This window comes from Gobio gobio (assembly GCF_949357685.1).
Source record: "Gobio gobio genome assembly, chromosome: 13".
Lineage (NCBI taxonomy): Eukaryota > Metazoa > Chordata > Actinopteri > Cypriniformes > Gobionidae > Gobio > Gobio gobio.
In genome coordinates this window covers 16,028,320-16,049,002 of record NC_137106.1, presented here as the reverse complement: position 1 = coordinate 16,049,002, position 20,683 = coordinate 16,028,320, and the positions used below count along the sequence as shown (strand labels likewise).

The 20,683-nt window shown below is 36.7% G+C and overlaps 1 protein-coding gene across 2 annotated transcripts; it reads left to right on the top strand.

Annotated features, from left to right (window-relative positions):
• Positions 1–366: 366 nt before the first annotated feature.
• Positions 367–20,323, top strand: traf3 (TNF receptor-associated factor 3). 2 transcript variants are annotated; one of them, XM_079832858.1, is made up of 11 exons: positions 367–747; positions 11,035–11,291; positions 13,499–13,550; positions 13,725–13,829; positions 14,054–14,218; positions 14,633–14,713; positions 15,156–15,230; positions 15,534–15,626; positions 15,831–15,971; positions 17,804–17,987; positions 18,080–20,323. In XM_079832858.1, the coding sequence occupies exons 2-11, from the start codon at positions 11,038–11,040 to the stop codon at positions 18,649–18,651; spliced, it is 1,722 nt and encodes a 573-aa protein (XP_079688984.1). In that variant the 5' UTR covers positions 367–747; positions 11,035–11,037; the 3' UTR covers positions 18,652–20,323. The 2 variants fall into 2 exon arrangements, with proteins under 2 accessions (XP_079688984.1, XP_079688985.1); XM_079832859.1 differs by lacking the exon at positions 14,633–14,713 and having other exon boundaries at positions 419–747; positions 18,080–20,310.
• Positions 20,324–20,683: the final 360 nt, after the last annotated feature.

Here is a 20,683-nt window from a genome sequence, read left to right as displayed (position 1 = left end):
ATATATATATATATATATATATATATATATATATATATATATATATATAATTATGTAGTATAACTTGCCTTGAATCTATAAGGTTGTTTAATAATAGTAATACAAATGTGAATAATACCGTAAATAGACATAAGCTCAACAAACATTTTTGGGTTACTGGTGGGCAAAAATATCCTCATCTATATTGTGATTTATTTGTAATTAGATCCCTTTAACTAACGGGATATGTCCGTAAATTTGACAAAAATGTAACAAAAGCATTTTACAGTTCACCTATTAAAAACACGTGGAAAAGAGCAGCCGAAGTGAAAGCGAATTCGGAAAATGACTTCTGGCGCCACCCAGCGGCCATTCGCCAAACTGTCTGTTCTTTCTCTATGGCGTCCTTTTACAACCAGCTACAATTTTTTTCATGACGGGGATTTCCTGAGGAAGTCAGACCAAGGGGGCTTTCCAGTTACTAGACTTGGTATCAACAGCACTCTGCCACAGTGGCGGCTTCTCTACCTATTCGTGTACCTCAACCGAGTCGTTTTTGGAACATTCCGATGTCAAAATGACCCGATTTGATCCTATGGCCGTTGTTGCCTGTTTGAGAAGCGAGGACGGAGCTGTGGCCGCGTAAATTTGGACGTTGTTGTCTCGGTGTGTCTGTCATATGAGTGGACCATCTGTGGCTCCATTCGTGAAATTCTTCAGAGAAACACGGTTGGATCATCGGACGACATCGTTGATCAACTGATTCATGTAAGTGGATGGCTATTTCACAGATCCACATGTAACATTACGTGTAGCTCATGTTAGTGAAAGGTATTATTAGGCAAAGCCAAAGTCTATGGGTTCACCTAACGTTACAGTGATTAAAGTGTGTCCTGCTTTGATCAGAGATGTTCACCTGCTCTCTTAACCGTCTCCAGGACAAATATGGGCTCTTTTGGGCTCAAGTTGTGAAACATGTAAAGCTATCAATATGTTAACAGGTTTAAATCCAGTACAGCTGCTTTCCAAATTCATGGTAGGTGATGACCTCACCTTTGTATGTATGTGTGTGTAGTGCACTTTTTTACTTTGCTTTTATTGTTTATCATTGTGATGATTTTACAGTTAAGGGTCTATAAATGTTGTATGTTATATGGTATAGGCTTCGTTGTATAGAAGGAGGGTATGGTCTATAAACTTAAACCTATATACTCTGATCTTTTATGTTTTTTTTCCTCTTCTCTTTAATCTTCTGTGGTCTTATTCCTTGGGGGCAATACCTAACTTGCAAAATTCTTGCATGATTTAGGCCTGTACGCTACTGATGGAAAAAACCATGATGGCATACTGTATTCCACTGTTGGATGCAGTTTATGAGACAGAGAATGGGTGTACTGCTCTCTTACATATCATATTTTAATCAGAAATGTAAACTTCTGTACAAATTGAGTGTACTAATATTGATTTTACACAACAAGTATGATGATTATTTATGTTTTTATAAGTGTCAGGTAACCTATATGTAGAACTGATCATCAATAATTATTCTATATATGCTTTTTTTGCACAGGGTTAACTACAAAAATCAATACAAACATAAAACATAGTATTTTAATTCTAATAATAAATGTGTATAAATAATGTCAGCTAATAATAACCATCTGTATACTACCGTTCAAACGTTTGGGGACGGTTTTAATGCTTTTGAAAGAAGTCTCTTACACTCTTGTTTGATCAAAAATTGTGAAATATTATTACGGTTTAAAATAACTTGTATCAGAAATCATATTACAAGCTCATTTATTCCTATGATGGCAAGGCTGAATTTTCAGCAGCCATTACTCCAGTCTGCAGTGTCACATGATCCTTCAGAAATCATATGCTGATTTGGTGTTCAAGAAGTATTATTTAAAAAACATAATACTAAATATATATATATATAATTATCAATATTGAAAACAGTTGTGCTGCTTAATTTAACAGGTAAGGGTTTTTCGTGGAAACCATGATACTTGGGTAGGTTTCTTTGAATGGGAAATTCAAAAGAACACCATTTGTTTGAAATAGAAGTCTTTTCTAAGTGTCTTTGCTCATCCTCTATTAATAAAAGCATTTGTTTAAATCTTACTGTCCCCAAACTTTTGAACATCACTGCGTATAAATTTAGATCTTTGGTGAGTTGTAATTAAGTGTGGATTATATTTAACGGTAAAAACAATGTAACTAGTATGGCGGGAGTTTTGCATTAGTGGATTTTGCTACAAGCTCTGGCTACGTATTGTGACTGTTACGTAATGCTATTACCTTGAAGAATCTATTACATTAACTAATACATATCTGATAAATTTGGCGTGTAAATATCGTTCAAACCAATAGCAATTATCTTTCAATCTCCATATAAATCCGCCATATAAAAGCCAATGGACAGAAGCAGTTTAAAAAATCGAATAGAGTCCCAACATGTGCTGCTGTGTGCAGATCAGAACTGAGACGGTTTGAATCCAGCTTGGTTTCACTCTCAGATTAACACAGTAAAGTGTTGTGATGCACCACAGGGAACACACATTTGGGGCTTGCTTTCAACAGAAGTTGGAGCAGGCTCTTTTCTGAAAACAGAAGGTGGCTGAGAAGATGACATAAGCTTGACGACTTAGCATTTTCACACAAAGTAACCCCATTACTTTTAACCCATCACACCTTCATCATATGTTCACATCTGAAATGGTGTTTTATTCCTGTAAATGACCTATAGCAGTCACACATGTCTTCCTCTAGTGAAAGGTCAGGCCAGAAATATGTGATATTCCCCTTCTTAGTTCTCTTTCATTTTTGTTATGAGATCTCCTGCAGCGCAAATACACTCAAAGAATCTGTATTACTGTGACGCTTCTCAGCTCTAAACTAACAGTCTGAAATGGATTGTGTTACTCTTTTCACCTGCAGCTCTCTCTGGTATTATGTTCTTTATTACATGGATGCTTGCTTTACCTTAGCATTTCTTAGTCTTGTCATTTTCGTTCTGCCGTGTTTTATTTTTAACAGTTGAATTACATAAACTATAAATGCATTCATAATATGAGACAGCATTTTGTCGTTTATCTTGCTTTTTTGCAAACATCTACCTAAATTATAGCATTAAAGGGATAGTTCGCACAAAATGATTAACTCTGTCATCATTTACTCACCCTCAAGTTGTTTCAAACCTGTATGGATTTCTTTCTTCTGCTGAACACAAAAGACTATATTTTGAAGAATGTTAACCAAGCCATAGTATTTCCATAGTATTTTTCCCCTACTATTCCAAGCCTGAATGACTCCATAAAATGAAAGTGAAAGTCTAAACGGTTCATTCATTGAAGGGAAAAGAGCAACTTAATCATTCTGCTAAACATTTCCTTAGTGTTTTCCAAAAAAGAAACAAAATCATACAGGTTTGGAACAATGTGGGTGTGTGTGTAAATGATTTTTGGGGCGAAATATCCCTTTAAAACAATTTCATGTTTTTTTTTTTTTTTTTTAAATTTAAGCACGACAGGGATCAATATTAAGCCTTTCATGTACTTGTCTGAGTAAAAAGTTTGCTCGTCCAGAAAGAAATAGGATTTTTGTGTGTGTTGTAAATATAATTTATTCTGAAGCAATATATATATATATATATATATATATATATATATATATATGCTGATTTGCTGCTCAAGAAACATTTCTTATTATTATCAATGTTAAAAACAGTTGTGCTGTTTAACATTTAGAAACCCTGAAATAAAATTATTTAAAAATGTAAATCTTTTGTAACATTACAAATGTCCTTGCAGAATTAAAGAATTTATATCTTTTATAAACATCTTACTGACCTATCTTACTGACTGTAGTATAAATGTTTTGCACAATACAGTTAAAGTTAACTTTGTGCAGGGCTCGACATTAACGCTTGTCCGGGACAAGTGGATTTTTTGAAGGGGCAAGTAAACAAAAAAATGTATTCGCCTGACCAGACAAGTACCCCAAATAAAGCATTAATAACAAAAAATAACAGTGTGGAAAAAATTCAAAATGTTTTTTCATATAATATGTGTTTATACAAAATGTGTTTTATATAATTATATTCTATAATTATTATGTTTTATGCATTTGTAATTTTTCAGTGTAAATTATTATTGGTAACAGCCCTGTAGAGTCTTATTATTCTAATTTAATATATATTGATCAAATTTAAATTTAAAATGAAAGATGAACCATATATTTAAAACAATGAGGTAAAAATGCCTTTTATAAAAGGTTAAAATATCATAAATATGTAGATTTAAATATGTCAAAGCTGACTGAACACCAATGAGAATATATATATATATATATATATATATATATATATATATATATATATATATATATATATATATATATATATATATATATATATATATATATAAATAAATATATATACATTGTAGTGATTTCTGACGAATCATGTGACACTGAAGACTGGAGTAAAGATGCTGAAAATGCTGAAATACTTTCAAAAACATAAAGAAAAAACAAATACTCACCGGCTCACCCCAAACTTTAGCATGGTAGTGAATATGAATTTTTGTTTATACAATTAACTTATCATTTAGATTATTTTATATTTGAATAAGGTCACATAAATTCTCGCATAAACAATAGTTTACTAGCAGCTACCTACCCACTTTTTTCCTTAATGGGTGTTTATGTGCTTGTGTGTGTGTGTGTGTGTGTGTGGGTGTGGGTGTGTATGTGTATTGTCAGCACAGTGACAGAGAGGGATGAGGCAGCAAATGGAAAAGCCCCTTAAATATTCCTGGAAATCCCTAGAGAACTGCACGTTCTGGTCAGCTACCAGTACATGGATTTTTATTTGTACTCTGTTGAATATTGCTTTTGTTTGTTTGTATAGTATATTTTTTTCTCAGAGTTTTTGGACTATCTCAGGGACAGTTTTATCCTCAATTGTAGCTGGTTTTATTTCTGACCTCAGCATAGTGCAGCATGAGACAAGAGATAAAGGTAGGGAAATACCTGTAGCTTAAGTAAAACAGAAACAAAAGCAGTGCAAGATCCTCTAAACTTTCCAACCAAACTAATTGGGAATATTCACTTTTGTTTTCATGGGTGACTCTGGATTTTTTTCCAGTCACTGTGTCCAGTAAGGATATTGGAATACGTTGAGCTATCATTGTCTTTTTACCAAAGGCATGTTGAGCCATGTAGTGTGTTTGTGAAACACTCATCACTAAGGCTGTAACGTATTGTATACGTCAGATGGGATTTCATATTTCTTGCTGAGAGTGTGAATAATTTGATGTGTGTGTGTGTGTGTGCATCCTACATGGCTGTGTGCAAACATGGCTGTTAGCTTCTTCCAACGAGCTATTTATCTGGGCAAACCTTTAACCATTTAAAGAAAATGTGAGTAGAGTTTGTCTGTCCAAAAAGTGTTATGGTATGGTATTGCTATATGGTCTCTAGCATTTTCTCTGTGTTTGTTGGTAGAGCTGCTCTATTATGGCAAAAATTATAATCATGATTATTTTGGACATAATTTTTGGTCAGGCTGTCATACAAAGAAATTATGAACGCATGAAAAAACAAGAGAACCAACAAAATATTGTTATTATAACTGATTATAAAAATATAAGCTGATTAGTTTTAGTCAATAATAATAATTTTGTCAGATAAATACTATTGCGTGTGAATATACACAGGCGTTCCAAAAGTTTTGGAACCTGCCTTTACATGCAAATGAACTTTGAGATCCTATTCTTAACCTGTATGGTTTAATATGGAGTTGGCCCACCCTTTGCAGCTATAACAGCTTCAACTTCAACTGTTCTGGGAATGCTTTCCATAAGGTTTAGGAGTGTGTTTATGGGAATTTTGACCATTCTTCTAGAAGTGCATTTGTGGTCAGGCACTGATGTTGGACGAGAAGGCCTGGCTTGCAGTCTCCGCTCTAATTCATCCCAAAGGTGTTCTGTTGGGTTGAGGTCAGGACTCTGTGCAGGCCAGTCAAGTTCCTCCACATCAAACTCGCTCATCCATGTCTTTATGGACCTTGCTTTGTGCACTGGTGTGCAGTCATTGTTGGGACAGGAAGGGGCCATCCCCAAATTGTTCCCACAAAGTTGGGCATGAAATTGTCCAAAATGTCTTGGTATGCTGAAGCATTAAGAGTTCATTTCACTGGAACTAATGGGCCAAGCCCAACCCTTGAGAAACAGCCCCACACCATAATCCCCCCTCCACCAAACTTTACACTTGACACAATGCAGTCAGGCAAGTACCGTTCTCCTGGCAACTGCCAAACACAGACTCGTCCATCGAATTTCCAGACAGAGAAGCGTGATTTGTCTTTCCAGGGAACACGTCTCCACTGCTACAGTGGGGGCATGTTTTACACCACTGCATCCAATGTTTGCATTGCACTTGGTGATGTAAGGCTTGGATGCAGCTGCTCGGCCATGGAAACCCATTCCATGAAGCTCTCTACGCACTGTTCTTGAGCTCATCTGAAGGCCACACAAAGTATGGAGGTCTGTAGCTATTGTGCCTAAGCATGCGCTGACCCTGCTCCATGATTTTATGTGGCCTTTTGCTGTTGTTCCCAATTGTTATAATAGCACTAACAGTTGACTGTTGAATATTTAGTAGTGAGGAAATTTCACGAATGGACTTATTTCACAGGTGGCAACCTATCACGGTACCACGCTTGAATTGACTGAGCCCCTGAGAGCGACCCATTCTTTCACAAATGTTTGTAGAAGCGTCTGCATGCCTAGGTGTGGCTAGTGGTTTTCCAAAGTTACTAACCTCTCAGCATTTTCACTGGCCACAATTTTGACATCGATATCATGGGGAAAAAGTACCATATATAGATACTTTTTTCGATAGGAGATTGGATCTTTTAGTTTTAATTTCTATATTTCCATAACTGTTTATTTCACACCGACATAAGTTGTTCTGCAGTAAACTGTGCTAACAGATACTGCGGGAACGTCAAAACATCCCACCGCTGTATGGCCAGATGAAACGCATGGATTCCTTGGCTGGATTATGTAAACCAGCTTCTTGCTAGTAGAGTTTTGATGGATGAGGATTGCAATCAAGGGAAAGACGATTGCGGTGACTTGCAGGAGTCGTACATTGAGCTCCAGGAGTCCGTTATATTGATGGGCAAACAAATCGTGTATATGTGCACTCTCGACGCACTGATCGCACAGACACTTTTCAGTACATTCACATTGTTTCCATTGTTTTTTTTTTCATCTGCCGTGTGTATGTAGCTGTGTTTAGTAATTCCGAATGGATCTGTGTACTGTAATAGGAATATAATGCATTCAGGTAAAGGCGGTTGGTTTGAGTTTTTGTTGGCATATTTTTACATCTAAAATGTAAACAAGCTCCTTGTTGTTGTACTGTACACATATCATTTGGTTATTTGGTGTCCTTTTGGGGTCTCCAAGACACCTAGATTTACCTTGAAATGTACCTTTTGTAAGAAACGCCCTTCAATCTGAAGGTTTACTTTGCTGGATATAGAAAATTATGACTAAATGAACTTGATAAACAAGATAAATGGTGTATGCTTAATTTTACGATAAGGGTACGATTAATCGTGAATTAAATTTTTTAAATCTTTTGACATATAATATACATCTAACTTCCATTGCACTTCCACAGTGCACTACTAAATATTCAATCTATTTTATTTTTATTTATTGCATTAATGATTCGTATTGTGTGTGTGTGTGTATACATACATGCATGCATGCAAACATACATACATACATACATGCATACATACATATATTTTTTGGCATGTAAAGATTATAAAAGTATGTTTGGTCTTTTAGGGAGGGACAAAGAGTGAACCACTGTAAAGGATAAACATTTGCTGAATTTATAACACAAGACAAAAAAATCTTTGCAAAAAGGAATGTGAATTTGTACAGTTAAGGAATTTTTCAGGCATTTTGTTGTTTACCAGGAATAAATCATGTAGATGATTGGTTAGAAAAATGTGTCTGTAGTAGAGTCTTTGCAGAATGAGTTACATGTTGAAGTTTGCTACTTGGTGCTAGTAGTTTATTGAGATATGTGAATATGCCTTGGCAATCAACAATAACCATTTTTTGTCATCAAAAGCAGTTGTTTTCTGCTGGATGCTAGGCTGAACTGTTTCGACTAATTTATGACTGAGCTTTAATTTTCCAAGTCAAAATATTTGTTTACGAGGTTTACTTACATTCATAAAAATGCACCATAAATAGCTATAATTTCTGTTTCCTTTTGTGTCGGAAAGTCTCTGTACTGGAGAAGAGGCATGTGTGGTGGGGACCAGTCACTCTTGTGGAATAACTGTGGCGTCCTCTGCTTAAAGGAATTCTTGCAGTGTTCAGCAACGGAGCCGGGACCTTCCTGCATGTGTGCTTAATGTGTAGCTGGCTCATAGGGGAGATATTATTAGAGCTAGAGAGCTATGCCTGTTATGAAGGGATTTCCCAGCCTGAGTGCTGCCGGTCAGGAGCTGTTGATGTGGCAAAGTAAGCACAATGTTAAAGCATCGCCTCATTGGCAGACATTAGCATATGAAAATCGCAGAGGAGATGACTAACTTCTATCTGCCTAAACTCGACTGGAGATGTGAAATGGGCAGAGAGGCAGAAGTCAAGTCGTTGTGATGTCAGATGGCGTTTAAGAGGTTAATCGGTCCAACAACGCCCTCATCACTTGCTCGAAGTCAAGATGATTCAGTCACGGCTTACTTTGCCGTCATGTTTTTCATAAGCAATTATGAAATGACAATGCTGACATCATTTTATAATAATTCGGGGTTTTTTTGTGTGTGTATCAGATTGAAAGATTCAGAAATGCTGCTTTGTATTGTATTGTTGGATAGACAAATCTTTTAATATTTTTTTTTATATATAAAAGAAAAATTTATTTTAGTACAATGATACATGATAAATTGGGATGTTACCGATTTTTTTTTTTATTTACTTGATATGACTTGATTTATAAACGTATCAGTATTGACTAGAATTGTAATATTACCATTCAATGAAAGATTGTCATTTATTCCTGTGATGGCAAAGCTGAACTTTCAGCATCATTACTCCAGTCTTCTGTGTCACATGATCCTTCAGAAATCATTCTAATATGCTGATTTGGTGCTCAAGAATAATTTATTGTTATCAATGTTGAAAATGGTTTTGCTGATTTAATATTTTTTTGAAAACAGTGATCTGTTTTGTGTACAGTGCATCCGGAAAGTATTAACATCGCTTCACGTTTTCCACATTTTGTTATGTTACAGCCTTATTCCAAAATGGATTAAAATAATATTTATTTTTTTCTCGATTTCTACAAACAATACCCCATAATGACAACATGAAAGAAGTTTTTTTTTTTTAATCTTTGCAAATGTATTAAAAATAAAAAACGAAAAATCACATGTACATAAGTATTCACAGTCTTTGCCATCACCCTCAAAATTCTCTGGTCTGATGAAACAAAGATTGAACTCTTTGGCCTGAATGGCAAGCGTCATGTCTGGAGGAAACCAGGCACCGCTCATCACCTGGCCAATACCATCCCTACAGTGAAGTGTGGTGGCAGCATCATGCTGTGGGGATGTTTTTCAGCGACAGGAACTGGGAGACTAGCTAGGATCGAGGGAAAGATGAATGCAGCAATGTACAGAGACATCCTTGATGAAAACCTGCTCCAGAGCGCCCTGCACCTCAGACTGGGGCGAAAGTTCATCTTCCAAAAGGACAACTACCCTAAGCAGGCACACAGCCAAAATTATAAAGGAATGGCTACGGGACAACTCTGTGAATGTCCTTGAGTAGCCCAGCCAGAGCCCAGACCTGAACCCGATTGAACATCTCTGGAGAGATCTGAAAATGGCTGTGAACCGACGCTCCTGATGGACCTGAGAGGTCCTGCGAAGAAGAATGGCAGAAAGTGCCCAAAAATAGGTGTGCCAAGTAGCATCATACTCAAAAAGACTTGAGGCTGTAATTGGTGCCATAGGTGCTTCAACAAAGTATTGAGCAAAGGCTGTGAATACTTATGTGCATGGTTTTTTTTTCTCTGTTTTTTTTTTATTATTAAATTTGCAAAGATTTAAAACAAACTTCTTTCACGTTGTCATTGTGGGGTATTGTTTGTAGAAGTGAGGGGAAAAATTATGTGGGGAAAAATGTGGAAAAATGTACTTTCCGGATGCACTGTATACTGTAATTTGATCAATTCCATGCATCCTCGCTGAATAAAAGTATGAATTTATTTAAAGAGATAAGAAAAAAAACACTAGTGTTTATATTCCACAGAAAACTGAATATATATAGTTTGTCTGTAAAGTTAATTTCAAGCATTTGAAATGTCCACAGCTAATGTGATGAACTACATGGGTGGTTGTTCTACAAGGACACCTGTATGAGCTTGACAGGAACTGACTCATTTATCCACTAAAATCACCTTGGGACCAGTAAAAGTTATTACAAGAGTGAAGTCAAGCATCATTTGTTTGCAGATGTCACTTGGCTTGATATATAGTTGACATTTTAAGTGTATCTTAAGTGTCCAAATACTTTTGGGGGCCTCAGATAGTCGCATCTTAAATCCATTAAATCCAACTCTTCTTACTCAATAAGGTCGAAACAATATTCCTACTAAACACTTAACAGCACTTGTGTTCTTGAAACAATGGCAGTGAGGCGGCCACAAATCGATGTTTGACAAGAGGGTCTGGACCCAATCAGACAACAGCCTATTCTGTTTTAAGTTTCAATAATGTTTCCCAGACAATACAGAATTCCTGACATCTTCAATCTGAACAAGAAAGGAATTTAATGTGCCAAAGATGACAGTAGACTATCTTTTTTTTTTTTGTCAGTTAGAATGTCTGTTTTCTGTTTTCATATTTTTGGAAGTCATTGTGAACTTTTTATGTAACTAAGCTATTCAGCATTTCAATTTTCTCATGCACATGTCATGGGTGTAGACCCTAATCTGTCGGTTTCTCTTCAGGTCATGTCCGCAGGGCGTAATGTGGAACAGCAGATTGCCCTGCAGCAGCGTCCGCCATCTCTTGCTATGCCCTCCATGGCCCAGCGGCCCAGGCCCGAGCTGGGCTTCTTGCCCCTGCATGGAGGCTTCAGGGACCGCTTTGTCATGACACCTGAGCCCAAGTATTGCTGCGAGGCCTGCAGGCTAGTGCTCTGTAAACCTCGGCAAACTGAGTGCGGACATCGCTTCTGTGAGAGCTGCATCACAGACCTGCTCAGGTGGGTGAGGGTTCCGTAGTTTATACAAATGCTCTGCTGTAATAGTAAGAAAGTTATCACAAGCCAAGCGATTTGAGATATTTTATTTCCAACATATTTCCTATTCAGATTGCATTTACACCTTCCATGTCAGTGTGTCTCAGACGATAGAGATTAGCACTAACCTGTACAAAATGGAAAATGCCACATACTTTTTACACTGGAGTTTGTTTTTACCGAAAAGTTTTCTGTCAGTTATTCTTGATGTGTTATTTAAAGTGTTTTAAATAGGCAGAGAGGAAGTCGTGTGATGGGAACCCATCCCTTACCTCCTTCAAATGTTGGTTCAGTAATTTGAATCTTATTGGGTGCATTTACACATGGCTTTTACTATCATAAAGTAATGTTCGATTGGGATCCGATCACTGAAAATGCATGTTTATGCCAGGTGTACAGTGGGCCAGTGTTGCTAAATATGATCTTAATCAGGGGATCTCCACCAAAAAACTTCCAAGATAACATAATGATTTAAAATAAGACAAAACTCAAATTCAACTTGAAAAAGCTAAAAAATCAAGATATTTCATTTTTTAGTTCACCCCCTCAACAACTGATTTTTTTATTTGAAGAACCAGGATTAACCAAGTCTTAAAAAACCTGAATGGATGAAGTAGCCTTATTTTTAAAGTGTATTTTTAAGACCTGTGTATAAGTCATATAAATTAATCAAATGATAAAACTCCATGTGCGTTATGCTCTAGTTATTAGAATATATATTTTTTAAATTCTTATCCTTATCCAGTAAATCACAAACAACTGGAAAGTCATGAGATGAATATCATTGTGGGCAATAGGGGGGCCTTAAATAAAAATGGTTGAGAAACACTAATCTAGTAACACTTTAAAGTGTTTCTCCTTGAAAGTGAGACACTAATCTAGTGGGCAGTCGTGGCCTAATGGTTAGAGAGTCGGACTTGCAACCAGAGGTGGACAAAGTACACAACTCTATTACTTGAGTAAGAGTAAAAGTACTATTGGTCAAATATTACTCCGTTACAAGTGAAAGTTCTAAAAACAGATTTTTACTTAAGTAAAAGTACAGAAGTATTTGTTTTTAAAAGTACTTAAGTATCAAAAGTAAATTTCCTTTTTTATGTCAATTCATTATTTTATTGTAGTATAAATGCACATTCTGCCAACAAGGTGGTTTAAGCCAGTCAGTGATGCTCCATCCAACATGCTAGCATACGACCACCTTAAACTCATTTCTTTACATTTGTATAGAGTGTTGTAACTTTTATACAAGTACTGAAATTTTCAATTTCTTGTATAAAAGTTACAAAGCTGCTGTCACTTTAAGGCTGAATGCATGGACCCTATACACTGATATACATCCGATATTCTCCAAACTGTTTACTCTTCTCTTTCTCCCAGACATTTACATTTTTGAACATTTTATGAGACATGCATCAAAGTGTATGCCAACTAAACTAATCTTTAATCTTTTTAGAAAACTGAAACATACTTTTTAAGTATAGCCATGGGTGCACACACTGTGCCGAGGAACCGTCTTCTTCCATTTTGCTATAAACTGACCAGTGTTCAAAAAATGTTGGGAAACTTCACATGACCCTATACAAGAGTGATTACTGATAGGCTGTCTGCAAAAAAAAAAACTTTTAAAGAAGAAAAAATGTATCCACTGAATTTTAAAGCTGCTACAGAAACGACTTTCGACTTAGAGGACCTTGATAGAAATGTAGTGGAGTAAAAAGTACGATATTTTTGTCTTTCAAATGTAGTGAAGTTAAAGTAAAAGTATCCCTAAAAATATTACTCCAGTAAAGTACAGATACTCAAAAAGTGTACTTAAGTACAGTACTCAAGTAAATGTACTTAGTTACTGTCCACCTCTGCTTGCAACCCAAAGGTTCCCCGAACCCCCAATTGCTCCCTGGGCGCTGCAGCAATATGGCTGCCCACTGCTCCGGGTGTGTGTTCACTACTGTGTGTGTGCACTTGGATGGGTTAAATGCAGAGCACAAATTCCAAGTATGGGTCACCATACTTGGCCACACGTCACTTCACTTCACTCACTTCACTTATCTAAATACAATTGCGAAATAATAATCTTGGGGTATTCCCAGTATTTTTATTTCTGAATGTAGGTCATTTGAACTACGGATACAATTTGCTTACCATTGGATGTGACTTTTTTTTTCTTTCAGTAAGCCTAACCCAGTGTGTCCAGCTGATTTAGAACCACTCTTTGAAGATAAGGTAAGAAAGTGAAGCCAAAACCTACGAGGACACACCCACTCCATTACATATTAAATCTCACTCTCACAGTTCCAAGTGAAAGTAATGTGGGCCATATAACAGGCAGAGCTCAACACATCTCTCTTATACAGTGCATGTAATGGATGTTTTTTTTTTTTTTTCATTTAATGTCAGATATTCCGGGATGTTTGCTGCAATAGGGAAATTATGGCTCTGAAGGTCTACTGTCGAAGTGAGAAAAATGGATGTAAAGAACAAATGAGTTTACAGCGGGTCATGGTAAGTCATATGATTCTTAAACACAATAGTCTACATATCGTATGATAAATTCCTCCCGAATGGAACCTGCCTCGAGCGCAGAGAAATGTGAGCCTAGACTTATTTTTTTAAAATTTGAGAATGGGGAGTGTAGTTTTATTTATAGTTTAAATGTTATGTTTACGTAGAGACTTTTCTGCAAAGCTAGGCCACAAAATTCTGATTTGTCTCTCTCTTTTGAACAGGACCACTTGGAAGTTTGTCCATACTTTGAGGTGCCATGCCCCTTGGGAAAGTGTAAGGAGAAGATGATGAGAAAAGACATGCCCGAGCACTTGAGCCGCAAATGCAAACACAGAGAGATCACCTGTGAATTCTGCAGTCACAAAATGGCCCTCACTGAGTTACAGGTAACGCACATTGCCCAAAATCACCCAGTTCCCATAAAAAGGACCTGAAATCTAATGGAAAGTACTTAGAAATTCAAGAGTTCTTTTCTCGGTTGTCATAGAGTTTTTTTTCCTTGATTGGAATTAGTGGACATCTCAGTTCCTCTATGAGAAGTATTCCCCTTGTGTTCTGTCATTAATGTCCCATGACATTTAAGTTTCACATTTGTACAAGGAACTCGAGGGAATCTCCCGTTATGTCGACTGTCATTTAGAGAGTGATTGATGTGTGTTTTCACTTCAAGAATGCTTTCTGTTTTTCCGCCTGGTTAATCCTGTCATTATTACTCGACACACTAACAGTTTTTTAATCACGAGCATCTTGAACCTTGAAAGTGTGCAGTATATATTTTTAACAGTCATCTCTCTTTGCAGAAACATAAAGAAACAGTCTGTCCTGCATTTCCTGTAGCATGCCCTAATCACTGCTCGTTTTCTTCCATTCTAAGAAGTGAGGTAGGCTTGGAGTGCACTTTTGATTTACTAATGTGTTTGTGTGTGTGTGTGTGTGTGTGTGTGTGTGTGTGTGTGTGTGTGTGTGTGTGTGTGTGTGTGTGTGTGTTTGCAATTGTTATCAGTAGTTAATACATAACTAAAATTAACTAATAATGAAAAATGCATTTTTGCAGCTTTTTTTTTTTAGCCTTTGTTAATGTTAGTTCATGAAAATATATTCATGTTAGTTCCAAGTACATGAACTAAAGTTAACAAATACAACTTTTGATCATACAAAAATATTAGTAAATGTTGATATTAACATTAGCTAAGATTAATTAATGCTGTAGTGTTGTTCAGTGGTAGTTCATGTTAAACCTTATTGTAAATTATTTGAATTGTAAATGAATGGTAAAGGCAGATGAATTGTGATGTATTTATGAAATTGATTTGTCTCCTATAGCTGTCCAGTCACCAGCATGACTGTCCAATGGCCCAGGTTACCTGCTCCTTCCTTCGCTATGGTTGTACCTATAAGGTGACTTTCAATCTCTGTTACTTGACCAGATATTGATTTAAAGGACATTTGAAATGTACTAACATTAGCAGTACTGTAGTCCTTCAATTTTGATACTAATTTTGATTTAATTTGCTTCTAAATGTATAATGTAAGTGTATAGATAGATATATAGATTTAACATATCAACATGATAAAAAAAATATGCATTGCATGTGACAGTATACTATTATTGTTGTTATGTAAGTAATTTAAATCAGAATTTGTGCATGTTGTAGTCTTCACGTAGTGTAGACTAATAATATCGTTTTAATTATTTTAAAGGGGCTGAATCAAGAGATGAGAGAACATGAGTCCAGTTTTGCATCCGAGCACCTGAGAATGATGGCACTCAGGAACACCACACTAGAGGCTAAGGTATAACAATCAAAAACAGATTTCATCAACTTTATATTAAATTAGATTCTATTTATAGTTACAGTGTTTAACTCCTCAGAAACGAGAGTTTTCTTTTAATACCATCAGTTTCCAGTGTGAAAATGAATATGCTTTTTCCTGTTCATATTTCCACCATGCATGTAGTCAAATCAAACCAATACACTGATTAATCTCTCTGTGTAGGTCGAAGACGTTAAGAGCGAGCTGATGGAGCGCTATAAAGTTCTGCCCAGCCTCAGCAGCCGTCTTGCAGAGGTAGAAACGCAGTATGAGGAGATGAGAGAAAAGAACAGGCAGCTGGAGCAGAAACTAGTCAGCATGCAGGTGAGAGCCATCACCAATTAGTGGTTTTATTTTCTTTTGAGTCACTTGGTGAAGATAAAAATAACTTCCACTTTGTATAAAGTGACACAAGTCTTGAGGACATTGCAATACTTCTGACACACGCTTTCATAATTCAATGCCTTCTCTAACATGTCTTCTTCAGTGGGCTCAAAGTCTGAGACCACACTGAAAATATAGGATTCAAAATGTAATTTAAACCTGGAAATAATTTGTGTAGGATATTGAACAATTAAATAAACATTATGAATAGTAAACATTTAAGCTTTCTATGTCAGTAATCAAATTAGTGAATATCTGACGTTCATAAAAATTGTTTTCAAGATTGATAATAATTCAAGAAATATATCAGCATATGGCTCAGTGTTACCAAGTCTGTGGTTTTCCAGCAGAATTGGGCTACTTTTAAGTTGTTGTGCGAGTGAAAAAAGTGTGGGGTTAATTTCCACCCCCGTCAGTACGCTTTCGGCGCTCCAGCACACAAAACACACCTAGACGTACAAATTCAGTGGAGAATTTGACCGTCTGATGGAGAAAAAATTGGCTACTTTTGTTGTACAGACCTGGCAACCCTGATATGGGTTATTGACAAATAAAGCGTCCAAAAAGTTTTTTTTTAAATTTACATCTTTTCAAAACATGAACAATGTGTTTAAACAAGTTTCAGTTATTAAATAACATTTCAAAGTGTTTGTCAGGCGGTACAACCAAATAGTTGTATCATGTATACTGTATATACATATTGTCGTTGTACCACCTGATAACTAGTCAAGAGCATCTAATCCGAGACCAAGTCAAGACAAAGACTTTGAGGGGTTGAGACCAAGACATACAAGACCAAAGCAGGGTGAGACCAAGTCAAGCCCAAGACCAGACCAGACCAGACCAGACCAGCATTGCTTAAATTCATAAAGATCCACATTACCGCCTGAGAAATTACTTATTTTTAATCAATAATATAATTAGATTAAGACACTAAATTGAGCTGTTACCGATCAAATGAAATCATTACGCATTACAAAAGTATAAATAATGTTTAAAAAAAAAAAAAAAAAGTCTTTAATGTTTGTATAAAAGGTGTTTGCTGTCATGCTCAAATTTGTGATAACAGCTCTCTTGCTCTTGTAATGTTGCTTAATTATATCACATGTTATAATATAAAAACCCAGATCTCATACAAGTACTTTTTTGCAACAAAATCTTACATTTTGTGTGCATTTGTATTAATTTTGGTGACATTTTTGACACAATCCCTCATTCATTTCTAAACCGAAGACTGTTCTCGAATTCTACAACACTACCACCTGAAATCAGTTTTTACCTGTACTTGAGAGAGATCTACAAACCTTTTCACTCTGCCAAAAGGATCTGTTATTACCTTGTCAATTCATAGTAAAAGAGCCATGTTTGCAGTTGTGCCACCCTGACATCTGAGAATAAACAAATTGCTCGGCAAAGGTTTTTCAATTATCTCAACAGCTTTAAACAAAAATAAATGTGACTTTCATGTGAAATTTAAAAATATATTCAAATGGAAAACGGTCATTTTAACTTTATAATAACATTTCACAATATTACTACGACCCCAAAGTTTTGAATGGTAGTGTGTGTACTATTCAATATAATATGTATACAATGTAGTTACATTATTATTGCTATTTTCATGTGCAAAATAAGCGCATTTAGATTTATGACCTTTTTCTTAAATTCTACTAAAGATATGTTCAATTAACAGAGACCCAGCTATGAAATATTAGAACCTGTGATAAAAGCCCCTTTTTTTAACAGTTCTCTATATGTGTTTATGTGTGTAGATGTTGATGAGCGCTCACTCTGAGAAACTGCTCGAGGTAGAGATGGAGCTGCGGGAACTTCGTCCACTGCGAGCTATAAGGGAGGAGGTGGAGGCTCTGAGAGGGACTGTGGAGAGCATGCGTTCAGTTGTATCCTCTCTCGACTCGGGTCGTGTTGGTTCCAGTTCTGGTTCTCACACCCTGGGTAAGAAAGTGTTACGTATGCCTCAATTTTTTATTACAATATATCATACAGCATTGATGATTACCGTTAATGCTTTTCGATGCTGTCACCAGGCTCCTTAGAGCAGCAGCTTTCACGTCACGATGACATGATGAGTGTCCACGACATCAGGCTGGCAGAGATGGACCTGAAGCTGCAGGTGCTAGAGACGGCCAGCTTCAATGGGACACTCATTTGGAAGATCCGTGACTACAAAAGACGGAAACAGGAAGCCGTGGCTTCCAAAACCCTCTCACTCTACAGCCAGCCTTTCTACACAGGCTATTTCGGCTACAAGATGTGTGCCCGCGTTTATCTCAATGGGGATGGAATGGGTAAAGGCACACATCTCTCGCTCTTCTTCGTAGTCATGCGCGGGGAATATGACGCCTTGCTGCCTTGGCCATTTAAACAGAAAGTAACATTAATGCTAATGGACCAGGGGCCGGCACGGAAACACTTAGGTGATGCCTTCAAACCGGACCCCAATAGCAGTAGCTTTCGCCGGCCCACTGGCGAAATGAACATCGCCTCAGGCTGCCCGCTCTTTGTGGCTCAAACTGTTCTGGAAAATGGAACCTATATCAAAGACGATTCCATCTTCATCAAAGTGACTGTGGACACCTCTGACCTCTCGGACCCTTGAATTCAACTTCATTGGGTTCAGTTACTATCGAGTCACGCAGCCCTCCCAGCCAAGACGTCGCTTGAGAGAGGAAGAGCCCAGGACAGGTTTGGATTTATAATCCGATCCATCAGCTTGTGCTTGTGCATTGGTGCGCTCTTCGGGAAACAACAGTGCCTTGCTGGGCCTTTAGCGACGGCCTTTAAGAGGAGGTTTCAGTTGATGAAATCTGTCAACCACATATAAGATGCAGTGAAGAGTAATACATCAACTCTAATCAAGCAAGAGAATGTTAATGTCTCTTGATCTACATGACATGGGGAAATGGAAGCGAATGATGTGTTGGTTGACTAACATCCAGCCCAAAGTGAAACAAAAAGCTGTTTACACTCATTTTTGTTAGCCTTCAGTGAGTATGAATGCATTTGAGGCTAATAGTTATCTCTCAAATTGTTTTTTAAGTCTGCAAGGTAACCCTTCATGTTTGGTAATCATGACAAGGTTAGTATTTGGTGGGTTTTTTTGGTGGTTTTGTACAATATGCAAATAAGTAGGCCTACTTGAGCTGACATCTGTTGTGTTGTGGTAGTGTGTTGAGAACCGTTGATATGGAGAGGAGTTTTGTGACTAGAAAGTCTTGTTTGTGCGGGCAGGGGCGGACGTGTTTCTGTGTAGTAGATATAAAGGACCTGACTATGGAGCATTCATGAAGGACTACATTGGCACTAAACAGTGACCCTGCAAGGGTTCCATTGTCGAAAAGCAAAACCTCAGTTTTTATGCATGTAAAACCTATTCTTACATGTCTTAAACTTCCCTGCGTTTACCACTTTGACACATTATTTTTTGTAATGTTCTAATTAATAGATGCTATGCATCAGAATCTATTGTCCTTTTGTGTTTTGTATTTTATTTTTTAAAACAGTCTGAAATAATGCCTTTATGCCTCCAGCCATGCTGCCAGAGACACATACAATAATCCAGATCATTTTTCATGGTAGGGATGGTTTTTGCACAAGTATTGTTTGAATGTGTAATATATGTATAAATATATCAATATAAAATTGTTGAAAACCATTCTGAATTGTGTTGTAATGGATGTGTCAAGACTATGCAACTGTTGTTGTTTTATAATTAAGCAAATCTCTTCGTTAATTAAGTCTCTTGCTTAAAGCTGCAGTCCGTAACTTTTTGCAGCCTTGCGGTTAATAAACAGAACTGCATGCGTCTTGCGGAAGAACATTGCAGCCGGAGCTACTTCTCTCTGTTTACCGGTATGTCTATGGCGAGTCACGCAGGGACTGTGCTCCTCCGCAGCGGTTCCTACCAGTCCTGTCAGAAATAGTCCCAATATAAACACAGGTTTATAAGTTTGGAAAATGGATTCATGTTGTACATTCTCATTATATAATTTTTGTAAATCTTCAACATAGAAAAAGTTACGGACAGCAGCTTTAAGTATTTTTCTTCTAAATACCATTACACACACTTTTTTTTCATTAATTCTTATAACAGGTCTAGTTAGTGTGGGGTGCAGCAATCATGGAGTGGGAAGCTCAATCAAACATCTCAATGGAGATACTGGTACACTAAAAATTGTATAATTGTTTAAATGTATTAATTATCAGTATTAATACCTGTAATGCAAATTTAAATCCGTTTTGGCTGTTTCTATAAAATGCTCTTAAGAATGTCTTATCCGTATTTATCAACTGATGTCACCAATAAGAACATGCATATTACGTTCTACATAAGAGGTCTTAAACAATTATTTACACCTGGCTAATGACGTTAAGAAATTTCAATTAGAAATGAACTATGTAGTTTTAAAAAGTAATTATTATTTAGACCCACCCATATATATATCAGGAGTTTACTGCAGGCGCGTTTCTCACTATCAATAGAATTTTGCCACAGGATTTTATTTAATAAAATAAAATACTGTTATTTCATTGCTTACCACTAGGTGGCGTAAATGCACAAACCTGGCTGTCTGCACTCTGGAGGACTTGTTCTGTTCAGTCACATTGAAACAACGTAAAAGTGTGCCAGT

Bases quoted from the DNA above. Each gene is read 5' to 3' on its own strand.
- traf3 (XM_079832858.1), top strand. From the start codon at position 11,038: ATGTCCGCAGGGCGTAATGTGGAACAGCAGATTGCCCTGCAGCAGCGT. The intron at 13,551-13,724 runs GTAAGAAAGTGA...ATTTAATGTCAG, and splicing joins AACCACTCTTTGAAGATAAG to ATATTCCGGGATGTTTGCTG. The intron at 15,627-15,830 runs GTATAACAATCA...CTCTCTGTGTAG, and splicing joins ACACCACACTAGAGGCTAAG to GTCGAAGACGTTAAGAGCGA.